Genomic DNA, 14,942 nt, shown 5'->3' with positions numbered 1-14,942 from the left:
AATATATAGGTAAAAAAATGCTTTTCATTCTGCATCTCAGTTTTGCACTTGTGTAAATGTTACATTAATGCAGTTCTCAATATCGATCACAATAATTTGAATTTATATGAGCTTAAGGAGAACTGAGCGTTATGTAGTCTGCATTGTTTGTTAGCCTATCTTTTGTTCACAGTAAGGGAAATACACCACTTTATTACTATCTGTTTTGTTATTTCCTTGTGCCAAAACAAATTCTTTCAGTCCTCATCAGTGAGTTGCTGGAGTTCCAACTTCCACTTTCATCATCTTTAATTTGTTAATTTACAAATGAATATTTGACTTTCAGGTCTACAGTTTACTTTTCTGGTTGTAAAAACAGCATTCTTATAGGTATTTCTTCAGACAAGAGAGTCATTATGTTAGGTGGCCATTTTCATACATGTGACAGGCAGAAACAACTTTCGTTGCACTCTAAGCATCACAGAGATGTAGAGTAATATGCTATTTCAGAAACCTATTTCTTACAAATAAATTAAAAGATGAATAAATGCATGAGTCAGTGCATCTGAAATGGCAGTAATAGAAAGTGAAACAGTAACTGCTGTCTGCTCAGTATTACTAGTTCGTATAAAGTCAGATGAAATAATAAACTGAAAAGGCTCGAGGGTGGTGACACACTGGAACAGGTTGCCCAAGGAGGCTGTGGATGCCCCATCCCTGGAGGCATTCAAGGCCAGGCTGGATGTGGCTCTGGGCAGCCTGGTCTGGTGGCTGGCAACCCTGCACATAGCAGGGGAGTTGAAACTGGATGATCATTGTGGTCCTCTTCAACTCAGGCCATTCTATGATTCTGTGATTCTGTGATTCTTATGGACTATATTTCTGCTTCACTTATAAAGCCCTGGATATACATACACGATTCTATCTTTTAATGATAGCTGGCTAGAAACAATCTCGATTTACAGAGTTTCTTTCCTGTTGTAAATACTAGTAACAGCAACAGTGACAGTGGTGGTGGTGTCATTACATTAACTTGTGAATTCCAACATGTGTCTGTACTTTAAACAGGAAAACAAACAAACAAACAACAACAACAAAGAACAGAGGATTGGATCTGCAGAAGGGACTTAGGCATCATTACATTGAAAATTATTGCACTCAACTCTTCTGCCCATTAGAATCTGAATTATTCAATGGAAATATCAAAGTTCCCTGTGCAGTACCTATAGAATTAAGAAATAGCCACAGAAGTTGTCATGTTGGCAGTGAGCAGTCTTAAGTTGTACAACATGAAAGACAAAAGACAAAGGCATAGATTGTCTCTGTTAGAGACTTAAGGCATGTCTGTCCTGTGTAATAAACCACTATCATGAACAGATTCACGAACTAGTCCCCACCAGATTCACTCCAGCAGTGACATGACAGTAAAATGGAATTGCTGTTTACAGCACTGAAAAGGAAGGATATTTAATTTAGATCCAAGGCCACATAAATGTGATTTTGCTCCTTCCTGTATCTTGTCAGTATCTCTGTCTGATACATTGTGTGCATGCACCAGTTCCATCAAGACTTTGTACTTTTGTGCCTGTATTGCCAAGTACAGCCCCTTAGGAACAAACTCAATGGTTTTGAGGGCCAGGTAGCCACAGTGTGTTCCTGGAGCCCATCTCTGGTTTAATTTCACCCCAGAGGAACTCAGGACAAGCGTCCTCAGACCCTTCTGTGATGTGAATCAAGGTGGGTTAAGTTGGGGCAGCTAGGAGGTTTGCTTAAAAAGCACACTCCTGCTTTCAGCTGAGGTGCTGAAGGGGGCATCCATTCAGACACTGTGTGCTGTAGACAAGCCTCACGGGTTTGTGTTTTGCTTTTTTTGCTTTTGGAAAGAGCCTCTTTATCTGGGATTCACACCCTCAAATTTTGTTGTTTACTCTATTTTTAATTATTTTTTAACAACGAGGATAGAATAGAGTGAATAGATCTATAATATAAAGTATATAAATACTTATTAAAGATGCTAATTGGTTGTAGGTGTCTTCATGGTATCTTCATGAATGTCTCCATGGTATCGTCATGGGTGGCTATCTCACAGCAGGATCATACTCTGTTGTCAGTCTGATAGAACCAATAAATTGATTGTTTCTTGTGATGCTGAGCATGTAGAACAGAAGGGTGTGATGGTTCTTCTGTGCTGTGTTGACTAGCTGAGAGGATAGGAAGTAACCTGGGGAGTTAGGAGTTCTAAATTCAGGGAACAGCAAGAAGAATAGGAAAGGCCAGGCCTCTGTCAGGGCAGGACTGTGCTATTCTCTGGTATACCGAGAGGCAAAACAAAGATCCTTGGGCAGATTCCATGTGGAAAGGGACAGTGGGTTTCAGCCACCTCTCCAGGGTGAGACAGCTGCTGAGCATAGGGCGTTAAGGCTCTTTATGTGGTATTGGCTGAGATGGCTTCTTAGGCTGTTTCTACATGACTGAGCTGAACAGCACAGGCGCTGAAGTGCTGGGAGGACAGTCAGTGTTGTTTAATCATTAACCCAGTTCTGGCCCAGCTCTGTGCAGCAGCACACATCTAGGCACGTTGTGGAGACTGCTGAGCTCAGGCATTATTTCCCGCATGTTTTATGGACTCAGTTTCAGACACCCGGAGAGCTTAGCTTTCAGTGGGTCTAGTTTGCATGCTGACAGACACTAAAAAAGAGGGCAAGGAGACAAAGCAGAAATAAAAAGGAAGAAAGACAGTCATTTCTGTTGTACTTTTTTCAGCAATATGCAATTCTCAGGGGAAACTACATCTGTGACTTCTAAACTTGCGGAGGCTTTTCAAGTCGCTTCTTTCACAGGCGACACTTTAAAGCTATTACATTTTGAAAGACTGATTTGAGGAGAACTTTGGAGGTGTTCAGGAAGTGCAGGAGTGCAGCATGATGACTTACAGAAGGGGTGACATGCTGTTCAAAGAGAAATCCTGTCTAACAAAGTGGACCTGTGCTGGCTTTTACTCCGCTGGTACAGCAGATGTCATCATGTGTATGAGCAGAGGTTAGAAAAATACCAGCATATGCCAAACATGAAAGAGTGATGCCTTTAGGAGGAGACGTGTTCCACTTCCTTAGACATTTTCTCATGACCTGCGATAGAGACTGAGCCAAATTTGTAGTTTATATAACCACAGCTAATTCAATTGATTCAAACAGGGTTACAGTCAAGAATCCATGTGGTCCCTCGTAACTTACTTTAATGAGGTACATTAACAAAACCAGGAAACGAGGATCTTGATACTCTGGTCCCCTGAAACATGCTCTGAGTGTTATTAAGTTGGAAAATATTATATGCAGTCAGTACTCAGTTTGGGTTTACAGAAGATGTTGAGTAATAAAGACAAACTCCTCTGACCTCTGAGCCAAACTCAAGTTCAAAGGAACTTTTAGCAGTGCACTTAAATGCATTGCTGAATTAGGTGGGTCTAATTATGTAATTAAAATAAGCACTCTTCTGTGTGCTTTCCTGAAGCTGCGCTTTGCTGAGGAATATTTTGCTGAATCTCAGTGTTTAATACAACTAAATGTGAGTATTGCTTGAAATCTCAAAGCTGTAACACTAGCTATACTAGCAGTTAGCAGTAGACTCTTATTTCAACCTAAAATTGTGTGGAGTCTCACAAAAGCCAAACAGATGACCTAGAATATATATGTTTAGAAATCTTTGAATATTTAAGCTGGAAAACTCTATGCCATAAAAGATATAAGGGGATAAAATTAACAGTCTTCACCCAAAAATGTTGTCCGGGCTTTCTTTATCTATATTAGTAGTGGAGAATAATGGGTAAAATGAGACTGTCTGGGTTTGGGGACCAGGTAGTGCTACGCTGGTGACACTTTGGCTCTGAGAGAGCTGCAGCACACGCTTAGCAGGGTGCCCTGCAGTACTGGCTCAGAGGCTGCACCCTGTTCCGGCACAGCATGCCCTGCTCCAAGGCCAAGCACTGGCATACCTTGTCAGCAGGGCTGCTTGATCTGCTGCTGCACTACTACTTTTTCTAAGTCTGGATTCTTTAAAGCCAAGTCAGGTAGTTTTGCTTCCTTGCACAGCATGCCCGTGTGCTGAGAGCCTGTCCCAGAGCATCTTCAGTGCAGCTGAAGTATCTTTCTTAAATGGGCTTTAAAGCAGACCCTAAGATACTTATCTGACCTATTGTTCTTATGAGTAAATACTGCATACTTTGCTGATACAGCATAATCTACTCAGGAAAAAAAGAGCACTGCAGTGAGTTTGGGTTTTGTTCTTTCCTCAGCCATCCGGTACGATGGAGTTAATGTGTTTGGATACACAGTCTGGTCCCTCCTGGATGGCTTTGAATGGCACAGGGGATACAGCATTCGGCGCGGACTGTTTTATGTTGACTTCCAAAGCCACGACAAAAAGCTGATACCAAAATCTTCTGTCTTGTTCTATCAAAAGCTGATAGAAAAAAATGGCTTCCCTCCTTTGCCTGAAAACCAGCCCATAGCAGGAGTCTTTCCCTGTGGCTTTGCCTGGGGGATTGTTGACAACTACATTCAGGTAAGTCTGGCGGTGAAGCCAGTAGGTTCTCCAGCCAAACCACTGGACAAGATCATGTTGGTAAATTTGCTGAACGAGAACTTTGCTGGCATATGTTACCACAGCACTGCAAGGAAATGGGTGTAAGACTTACAGCAAACACTGTGCCTTTCATCCTTCACTAGACTTTCTGTGTGTGACCAAGGAGAGCCAGTCTAGCATACAGTCTAGAAAAGAATGACCTAGAAAAACATAGAGAAGGGAAAGGGTCTGATGCGCTTCCCTGGATATGTTGAGTGATGTGTTACATCTCATGTGTATACATTTTGGAACCCTTGTGAGAGGACTTATGTGTAAAAAAAAAAAAGTAAATTATTTGGATTTAGATAAAATTTCTGTATCCCTTCCTTACTATGATACTCTTTTGTATAGAACTGTGGCTTCAGCACCCCTGGATAACATGCAGACTGAGTGAGGATCCAGTTCATAGCTCTCAGTGGATTTATTTCTGCTAAATCTGATATTTCAAGAGAACCTTTCAGACGTTAAGACTTCATAATGTGTAAGAACTGTAGCTTAGTTACAGTCTCTAACTCTTTGGCTCTGTAATTTGTAGGTGCTGCTTTGGCTTACAGGGCTCCTCCCACCACAGTGAAGACGTGCAGTTAAATTCAGCTCCAAGTCTGGGTGCAAGAACAGTATTTTTAATTTAAATTTTCCTCAAAGACAGAATATTTCTTCAGGCTGGAGTGTGGGGAGCTTGTTTTTTCTTACTCCAAAACTAAGATCAAACTTTGTTCTCTTGAAAAATATGGCACCCTCCTTATCTGATACATTGATTTCCAAGAAAATTCAACAGTCATTATCCTCTCAGCTCGTAGATAGATTAGGGACTGGAAATGAAATTGCTGCCTTTGGGATCAATAACTGCTGTGAAGTTATGGAGTCAGTCAGTCTAAGACAGGTAAAAATCCCCCCTATCCCCTAAACCTTCAAAGCTGAATATTTTCATTTCAAAATGCTGTCCAAACAGTTTGTGCTGTAAGGCTTAGGTAGCGTGATTTGTAGATGCATCGCAGTGGAAAAACTCTTTTGACAGCATTCCCAGAGTATTAGTGGAAATGCATGCTTTAGTAATCTACAAGGGACAATTCTCCAGAAAAGCAATTTCCCACAGACACGCTGTTTTTTATTACTTTCTTCTATAAGCACTGCACTGACCTCTCCGGAGAAAATAGCAGCTGATTTTCAGCAGCTCTTTATACAGTCTGCAGTGCCTCAGCTACGAGTTGAACACTGGTTGTAGGCTGACACCTGCTTTTCAAACAGAGGGCAGGACAAGGAAATCTTAACTCAGGGGAGCCTTGCGCTAGGAGAGAGATAGGGACAAATAAACAGATATATAGGAACATCACCTTTAAGTTTGGATCTTTCTTTTATGCTAGATTATAAAAGAGGATTTTACTGTGTGCACTGTTTTACATAATTCATTTTTCCATTTTCTAGTCCTTATTATGTTTGTGATACTCACTTAAATTTGAAATTATAATTCTGTGGGACTTGGAGGAGCTCCTATCTTATTGTCTGTTGCCTGTCAAAACAGGCATATCTGACATCTAAAGCCCTAAGACTTACAGGAAAACTGCTTATTGTGGGGTGACATATAATAATAGGATAAGGGGGAATGGTTTCAAATTGAGACAGGGGAGGTTTAGGTTAAATATCAGGAGGATGTTTTTCACTCAGAGGGTGGTGACGCACTGGAACAGGTTGCCCAAGGAGGCTGTGGATGCCCCATCCCTGGAGGCATTCAAGGCCAGGCTGGATGTGGCTCTGGGCAGCCTGGTCTGGTGGTTGGCAACCCTGCACATAGCAGGGCGGTTGAAACTGGATGATCTTTGTGGTCCTTTTCAACTCAGGCCATTCTATGATTCTGTGATTCTATGATTCTATGATACTCAGAGGTCTGAAAAAAATCCATCAGAAATTGACATCTTGCTGAAATAACTTGCAATTGAGTTCTGTACAATTCAATGAAAAAGGACTTCTTTAGCAGGAGAGAAAAAATTTGCTTGTCAGCTGAATTTGTGCTAAAAATCAAGTGCGGAGCTTTACGCAACCTGCATCGTAGTCACAAAGAAGAAAAAAAAAAAGACACAGAAATGATGTTGCATTCATTATTTATTTTACTGTGTTCAAGGAGTGGTCTCGAAAGAGAAGCCAGTGGGTAATTTACAACAGCCAGAACCTTTGGCGTAGCTTAATCCTGAAAGAAAAACATATTTAAAAAGCCTGTAGCCTTTGCTGCAGATCTGCTTCTCTGGAGATCTGCTGCTGTTTTAATGCTTTAGCCCTGAGCATTCCCTCATTTCTTTGAGTACTGCAGCAATCTAGAGATGGTATAAGCGCAGTAACTATTAGCATAAGCTTGTATGGCAAATAGGATGAAAAAGATATGTAAATTTGGTACTATTCCGGCATCACATGTTAGCAGAGGATTAATTCTTTCATATGAGCCAGAAATGTTACTGGATCAGAGATCTGATAAGTGCTAAATGTACTGTTTGTCTTGCAAAGTTCTGTCAGTGATTTGTGCCTGATGGTAATGATGTTCCCACACACCTAGAACAAACACCTTGAATCTGCTGTGTTTCTGATTCTACCTAGGTAGACACAACTCCTGCACAGTTTCTTGACCCTAATGTTTACGTGTGGGATGTTCACCAGACGAAGAAGTTAATTAAAGTGGATGGAGTTTTCGCCTCCAAACGCAAGCATCACTGTGTTGACTTCGCTGCCATCAGACTCCAGATCTCTCTTCTGCAGGAAATGCACGTCACTCACTTCCATTTTTCACTGAAGTGGTCTTCAGTCCTTCCTTTAGGCAATCTCTCTCTAATCAACCACACACTTGTCCATTATTATCAGTGTTTTTGTAGTGAACTTCTCAGAGTTAATATAACGCCCGTTGTTGCTCTATGGCAACCTATGGCTGAGAATCAAGAGCTTCCAACTTCTCTTGCCAAATATGGAGCTTGGGAAAACGCAGAAACTGTTCAGGCTTTTGTTGAGTATGCAAAATTCAGCTTTGCAAGTCTTGGGGACCATGTAAAATTTTGGATCACAATGAATGAACCGTCTGTGAAAAACTTGACGTACACTGCAGGACACAATCTGTTGAAAGCCCACGCAAAAGCGTGGCATCTTTATGACAAAGAATTCAGAAGATCTCAGAAGGGTAAAATATCTATAGCTCTGCAAGCTGACTGGGTAGAACCAGCTTGTCCCTTTTCCAGGAATGACCAAGAAGTTGCTGACAGAATTTTAGAGTTTGACATTGGCTGGCTTGCAGAGCCCATCTTTGGCAACGGCGACTACCCACATGTGATGAGGGCATGGCTTCACCGGAGAAACAGCATTGACCTGTATAATTTCCACTTGCCTTCTTTCTCAGAAGATGAAAAGAAATTAATCCAGGGCTCATTTGATTTCTTTGCCTTAAGTCACTACACGACTACCCTTGTGGGCTGGGAGAAAGAAGATGCACTGAAATATGACCACTATCTTGAAGTTCAGATGATCAATGACATCACATGGCTGCACTCCCCCAGCAGAGCTGCAGTAGTACCCTGGGGACTACGTAGAGTTCTCAGATGGGTTAAATCAAAGTATGGTGATGTCCCAGTTTATGTTATGGCTAATGGAATTGATGATGACCAGAATATTGTGCACGATAAGCTCAGAGTATATTACATACAGAATTACATCAATGAAGCTTTAAAAGGTAAGGGATCATAGATAGTTTATATGTCACAAATACCACTTTCAGCTTGTATACTTTGTGAAAGAGGATGTTTTAATTAAAAATAATAATAATAATAATAATAATAATAATAATAATAATAATAATAATAATAATAATAATAATAATAATAATGAAGCTTTGCTTAGAATACTCCATGCATTATTACACCTTATGTTTTTCCTCTTATTTACAACTGATTGGTGTTACTAAGCATAAGGATGACTGGCCTTGCTTGTATTCTGCATAACCCTGCAGAACTTTTTGGTGGGTACAAGAGCTTTAACTAGATGATGTTATGTGTGTGTAGTCTTATTTTCTTCCTGTTGCAATTCAACTGTTCAGTTTCTTTGTTGCTTCTCTTGTCACTGGCGTGCTTCAGAGCTGGATGTGAGTTCTGTTCCTCAGCTGTCTCTGTATCTAATCCAGCAGTTATCTTGGCTCTTCATAACATTTCAGCTCTCTACCTCATATGCTGCTTCCTGGACTGTTTCCTGCTATTCAGAATTCAAGCCAGACGTTCTCTCTGTCTCAAAGATTCATTACAAGGTAAAATGGAGGCATTTTGAGTCATCCTGTCACACAATGAAGATATTATTTAGAAAAACTCAAGGCCTGGACAAGTTAATTTTTAATGAAGAATTTTCTACACTTCAATATATGCTATTTCAGTGTTAAGTTACTCGCCATTTTCACATATATAACTATTAAAAAACTTATTTCTACTGTTAATTTCTTTGCCTTCAGCTTTCAACAATTTTGTAATGTGTTTCCATGTATTGGCTATCACAAGAAGAAAGTAAGCCTCATCAAGCTGTAGGTGTCCCTGTTCATTGCATGGAGTTGGATTAGATGACCCTTAAAGGTCCCTTCCAACTCAAACGATTCTATGGTTCTATAAGCCACCTTTTATTTAACTCTCTGGCAAATACTTCCAACAAAGCTCTTTGTGTCCCTTAGATAAAACATGATTTAGAATCTTTCAATTATTAAACATTTTCCTGCATGCCAGCATTCTTCATGAGATGTGTAAATTCCAGGTCTGGACATACTGTTCCTACCACAGCCACACCTGTAGATTAAGTGTGTATAATGTTACCTTTTACAATTTTACTCCTCTTTTGTAAATCCCAACAGCCGATTAGCCCTTTCAGCAGCAGGTTGGTCACATGCAATCTGTTGCTAACTGCTGCTACCTGGTCGTTAAAGATTCTCTCCCCTCAGGATGGAAGGGTTTGTACTGAAGTGTGGTCTTCCTCTATGCCATCCTTGTATTTATTCATGTTCAAGTACCTCTAACCTACTTGTGAAAAACTTGCTACACTAGCGGTGTCCCTAATGTTTGTGTTCTTTGCAAACTTTGTGAGAAATACCACTGAAAGATATCAAATACCTTAGTTGTAAAAGCTATTTTTCCATGACCACCTACTGGGACAATTAACTCTCTGCAATTATATATCTAGATTTACCTGCTCTATTTGAGTCCAGCTGAAATTTGTTTTTTATGGGCCCACCTTGACCTCATAACATTTTATTTTTGTGATCCAAATGCCATATAATACCAAGCCAGTTGCCTTATGAAGTTGTAAGTATATCACATCAAACATTACTTGTATTGATCTCCTGATCTCATAAAAATGATGTCAAGTTAAGATGTCAAATTAGTTTGACAAGATTTATTTTTCATAGAGCTAAGCTGATTGGCATTAATCATATGTATCTCCTGTAATTCTTATTTATCAAGCCTTGTATGTATAATCTATCCCATTATTTTAGTAGGTAGTGAGGGATGGCTGGCAGTTCCATCATCCTGTCCACTGCATTAAGTGTTGGCTTTGAATTCCCTGTCCGTAATTTCCACCTCCTTTAGGAATTAGTCAGCATCCATACTAAGTGCCCAAGAGTTCCTTTGTCAACATTTTGAAGTACTGGGTGCATGTTTTCTGCATCTGTATTTAAAAACATATCTTAGATGTATTTAGGCCTGTGGTTCCAATCTATTTGGTTTGTTTGCTTTGTCTCCTTCCTAATACTGTAGGCTGTACCAGATCTTGGGATGTCTCTAAGTGTGTGAATATGGGCCTTTCTCTCAGCCCCCATTGGTCTGCACATTATGCCATTGTTCACAGAACTCTGTCATTCATACAGCAGCACTCAATTACTCCCCATCTCTTCCAAACATCCGGGAAATAGCTACTGTATTTTCCCACTAATAACATAATCCTTGTGTGCAAGCCATATTTTCCAAGCTTTCTGCCTTCTTTGTCACAGACAAACATCTCCCTACTAACCAGTCACAATACTTCCCCAGAACTCTGTCTTCCGAAGAGCTTTTTCACTCTCTGTTCTTCCCCCATACTGTTACTGTGCTTTTGTCCATCTTCTCCTTGCACACGTAACAAGCTTTTAACCTTGCCCCCCTGACTGACTCATTGTTTCTCCAGGACTTAACGTTTTTTCTGCAAGACAATCAGCACTGACTGAAAGGAAAAATCTTTTGTCCTTACACTGGGGTCACGCTGCAGTTGATACATGTGTGGTATCACCCTGAGTTTCCTGTTCTGCCTTCTTCCAGCTGGTCTCCGGGGCTGCATATGGCAGCACTGGCACATTGCTCTCCTGCATCATTCCAGAGAAGCCAATAGGTTTATGCAGATTAACACTTCCAGGGTACAGTACAGGACCGTTTGGGCTGAGGCTGCATTTTTTTGTGTGGAGTGTTTATGTTCATCTTTGCCAACTAAAAATAAAGAACAGCAGTAACCATTTATGTGACAGCATTAAATCCACATGCAATTTTACAAACACAAACTAATTATCCTGCATAGCAGCTCTCTTAAAGGGTAGGTAAATATCTCATTTTGCACGTGAGAAGTAGGTTAGAAGTGCTTGGTTTCTTGCATGTGGCTGCAGAGAGAACTACTTGTGGAGAAGCTGTAGATGCCAGATATGTGGAGGTGTTCAAGGTCAGGTTGGATGGGGGCTTGGGCAGCCTTTCCCTGATGGCACCATCCCTTTGGTAGTGAGAAGGGCAGCCTGGTATCCTCCTTCCTTGGCCTTCCCCTTGGGAACCAGGGGAATAGGCTGCAGAAGTTTCAGTGTAGGGAAACCAAAACCTGCTTTCTTGCTTTCTTTTATGCAAAAAAAGAAGGCCCATCTTTTTCACAGTAGGCTTCAGGCTGATCATTAAACAGTTCTGTGCTCACAGCTGTGTTTACCAAGTGTAAGAAAATAATTTGCAGGATACGCAGAGATCACATTGTCTGGCAGTGGCTGAGAAATGTTTTTTTATGACAAATACTGCATGGATATATGTGTACCTTACTTTATTTGTAGGAAGAGAGGGTGGAGATCTGGGTTTCACAGCCCGCTGCTCCTGCTCAATGTACTGGTATATGATACTGATCTTGAATGGCAAAGTGACATTTATTTGTTTATTTATTTTTCAGCTTACACCTTGGATAATGTTAATCTCCAGGGATATTTCGTCTATTCTTTTAATGACAAGACTGCTCCTAAGTATGGTCTGTACGGTTATGTTGCAAATCAATATGAACCGAAGCCTTCTATGAAGCACTACAGAGAGATAATTGATAACAATGGTTTTCCTGGTCCCGACACTGCTGAGGTGCTGTGCCCAGATGAGACTGATGAGTGTCCTGAATGCCACTTTTTCCGAACCAGAAAATCATTACTTGCCTTCATCTCTTTCATATTTGTTGCTTTTATTGTTACTATATTCTGCATTATGTACTACTCTAAAAGAGCAGAAAGACGGTATAAATAGAGCTGCCCCTGCGTCCATCATCCATGACCCTTTTTCTCGCATCCCCTCGGGAGATCTGAAATGGGAGTGCACAGTGTGCTGGTCACTTCAGCAATAGCAAGGCATGCACACTGCCTGGTGCTGCAGGACACTGACAGAGAGCAAAGATTGCTAGTGTATGGCTTCCAGAAACCACTCTCTGTGGTTTAATACATACGGTTTGGGAACAGTCTTTAATTCCTGTGGTTGGAGCTATCTCTCAACCTTGCCTTGGACCTTTGGCTGAGCAGATTCTTTCCCCTCTGTGGTTTTTCCCTTACTGAGTTTGGTAAGTGTGTTTTGAGCGCACTGAGTGGTGGAAGAGCCTGAATGCCAAAATTATCCAAGAATAGATGATTTATTCTTCCAAAGTAGGCTCTAGTGCTGATGTTAGGTGATCAGAGCCAACACCTCCCTGGAGCAGGGCACATGGGTGAGCAGAGACAGAGGAGAACTGCACGAACAGCAACTCTGGTTGCTGGGATTCATGTTCCCCACAGACTTACTGCTCCTGTGCTTCTGAGCAAAACTCAGCACTGATGGCTGCATAGGACTTAAGGATCTTCTTTCAGGGATCTGTGGGATCTCAGTGGGAAAGGAAGCAGGGATTTGTCCTGGGGTGGCAGGAACTGTGCAATCTGATGGGAAGAGTTGAGAAGAGCGAAAGGACCTTTCTCTGCACGTAAGTTGTGTTAAGCATGGAGAATTTAGGTCCCAACCTTTTGCTGTAATAACCCAGCACTTTATTGCTGCTTTTGCCGGGGTCTGAGATCCTGGAGCTGCTGCTTCTGAAATGAGTCGTCCATTTTCCATGAGGCTCTTCTGGTTCTGTAGGACGCTTTCTTTTGAGCAACGGGATCTGGCCCTGACAGCGTTTCCTTCCCAAAGTATAACTGGGCTGAAATTAGCAAAATATTAGCAGCATCATATATTAGTGGGAATAAAGATGGAAAAAAACTTGGCGTTACTTTGCCTGCTTTGTGAATTACTGCATTAGGAGCGTCCGTGGTAGAAAGCGGCAGGGCCATTTTTCTCCACTTCTAACTCTGGGCCTGCACAGCCTTCAGCTGTAATTGCGATTTTATTGCTATGTGAATAAATGTCAGACACTGGAAAGAATATTTTAAAGGAAATGTGCTCTGTGTTAATTAAGAATTATTTATCTGCTAAGCTGATTATGCTGTATTAAATGTGATGTTTATCTCCTTGACGGCTAACAGATGACTAAATGACCTCCTTTGGTTCCTTCCAATCCGAATATTTTATGTATCTGATTCCGTGCTGTAAATTAAAACTTATGTATGAAATACCATTTTCATTTGTAACTGAAAACTGTTTGTTTTTCTTAAGTAATCTGCAGAAATAGAAAAGAATATTTTATCACCATGATGAATATATTTGCCCTTCAGTTCCGGTTTTAAAATGGTCTCTCTTTGCACTAATCTAAATGTTGATATCAGGGTGAAAATATATATGATATTAAGGTGAAAAATTCCAAGTAAGCCAAAAAGTATTAAAAATGTACATAAAAATTATTTATAGCATTTTAGCACTTGCTGAAGAAGAGCAAATTTTAAGCTGCTGTATTTATGCGTTGCTGCCTGATGCGGTGGGGAGTACAAAGAAATGGCTCACCCTAAATATATGAAATGCAAAATGGCTTTCTCCGTGCCATGGCAATGAATCACACAGCAAATGCATTTAGTCCATTGTGTCAGATACCTCCTCAGTCCATAACAAAAAATGGCATTTATTTAAAATGTAGCCAGGTCACATGCGACTTCCACATTGTATTTGTGTACGTGTGTTTTAATGACTTTGCTGTTAGCAAAATAAAATGAAACCAGGCCTGATCTTTTTGGTCAGCCGAGCTTCCATGTCCTCCCTGGGCTTCAGAGGTTCAGCAGACCTGGGGAGGCGAACCCAGGACAGTGTGGAGCTGGTGGGCACTGAGTGCCTGGACTGTGCTGGCATTGTGCTGACAGCTTTCCATCCTGCACATCGTGTTGTGCTAATGGACAGGCTGGTCACAGTGTGAGGGGTGAAGCCAGCAGTCCTAGCGAGGAGACATTGCATGCTGGTTGATATGTAACCACCGACAGGCAGATGGCACCAGCTGGATAGTTAATTTGTAGGTAAAGTGGGATTTGCTATTGCAAAGCTGTGTGATCGCATCCCGTAATGGTGCCATGGCCCATAGAAATAACACAGCCTTCACTGCTTTGCCCTTCAGGAGAGGGCTTAGATGTCACTGCTAAGTGGGCCCTGGGGATTGCTGAAGCTCTGACCTTGGCAGCCTGCCTGTGCTATGGATATGGCACGTGGCTCTGAGCACCCTGACAGAGCTGTAGGTGTCCCTGTTCATTGCAAGGGAGTTGGACCGGGTGACCTTTACAAGTCCCTTCCAACTCAAATGACTCTATGATTCTATGACTTTAAGTTATCAGGGGCCAGTGCAAGTTTCTTGTTGGTTTTCTTAAAAATGCTAACAGCAGAAAAGCCCTGGAGGCAAAGATCAGGCCCTGGCCAAGGAAGGAGGGCAGCAGTGTGCTCATGCAGATAACTCCAGCCAGCACCTCCTGTGATCCAGCTGCGACCATGGGATTTTCTGGACCGAAATGTAGTTGCTCGATGCTCCAAATTAGACATGTTGTAAAATAATATATATATATGCATATATATACTTCTGTTCAAGATATTTTTTTGTGACTTGAGTGCAGCGCTTCTGTTTTCTTTCTCAAGACTGTGCAGTGTGAGTGCCAGAGGGATCTCCGCTAATTGCAAGAATGAGTTTTGTACTGTTTTTATAATGACCTT

At 41.3% G+C, this 14,942-nt stretch overlaps 1 protein-coding gene across 1 annotated transcript in view; it reads left to right on the top strand.

The window, feature by feature from the left end:
* The window catches only part of KL (klotho), a 46,975-nt gene extending 32,052 nt beyond the window's left edge, over positions 1–14,923 (top strand). The window contains exons 3-5 of the mRNA XM_072326854.1: positions 4,271–4,539; positions 7,186–8,302; positions 11,770–14,923. Of these exons, the coding sequence (XP_072182955.1) occupies positions 4,271–4,539; positions 7,186–8,302; positions 11,770–12,107 (1,724 nt within the window). The 3' untranslated portion in view covers positions 12,108–14,923. The remainder of the gene's footprint in view (positions 1–4,270; positions 4,540–7,185; positions 8,303–11,769) is intronic.
* Positions 14,924–14,942: the final 19 nt, after the last annotated feature.

The sequence above is a fragment of the Excalfactoria chinensis genome, chromosome 1, assembly GCF_039878825.1.
Source record: "Excalfactoria chinensis isolate bCotChi1 chromosome 1, bCotChi1.hap2, whole genome shotgun sequence".
Taxonomy (NCBI): domain Eukaryota; kingdom Metazoa; phylum Chordata; class Aves; order Galliformes; family Phasianidae; genus Excalfactoria; species Excalfactoria chinensis.
This window is presented reverse-complemented; position numbering and strand designations above follow the sequence as displayed.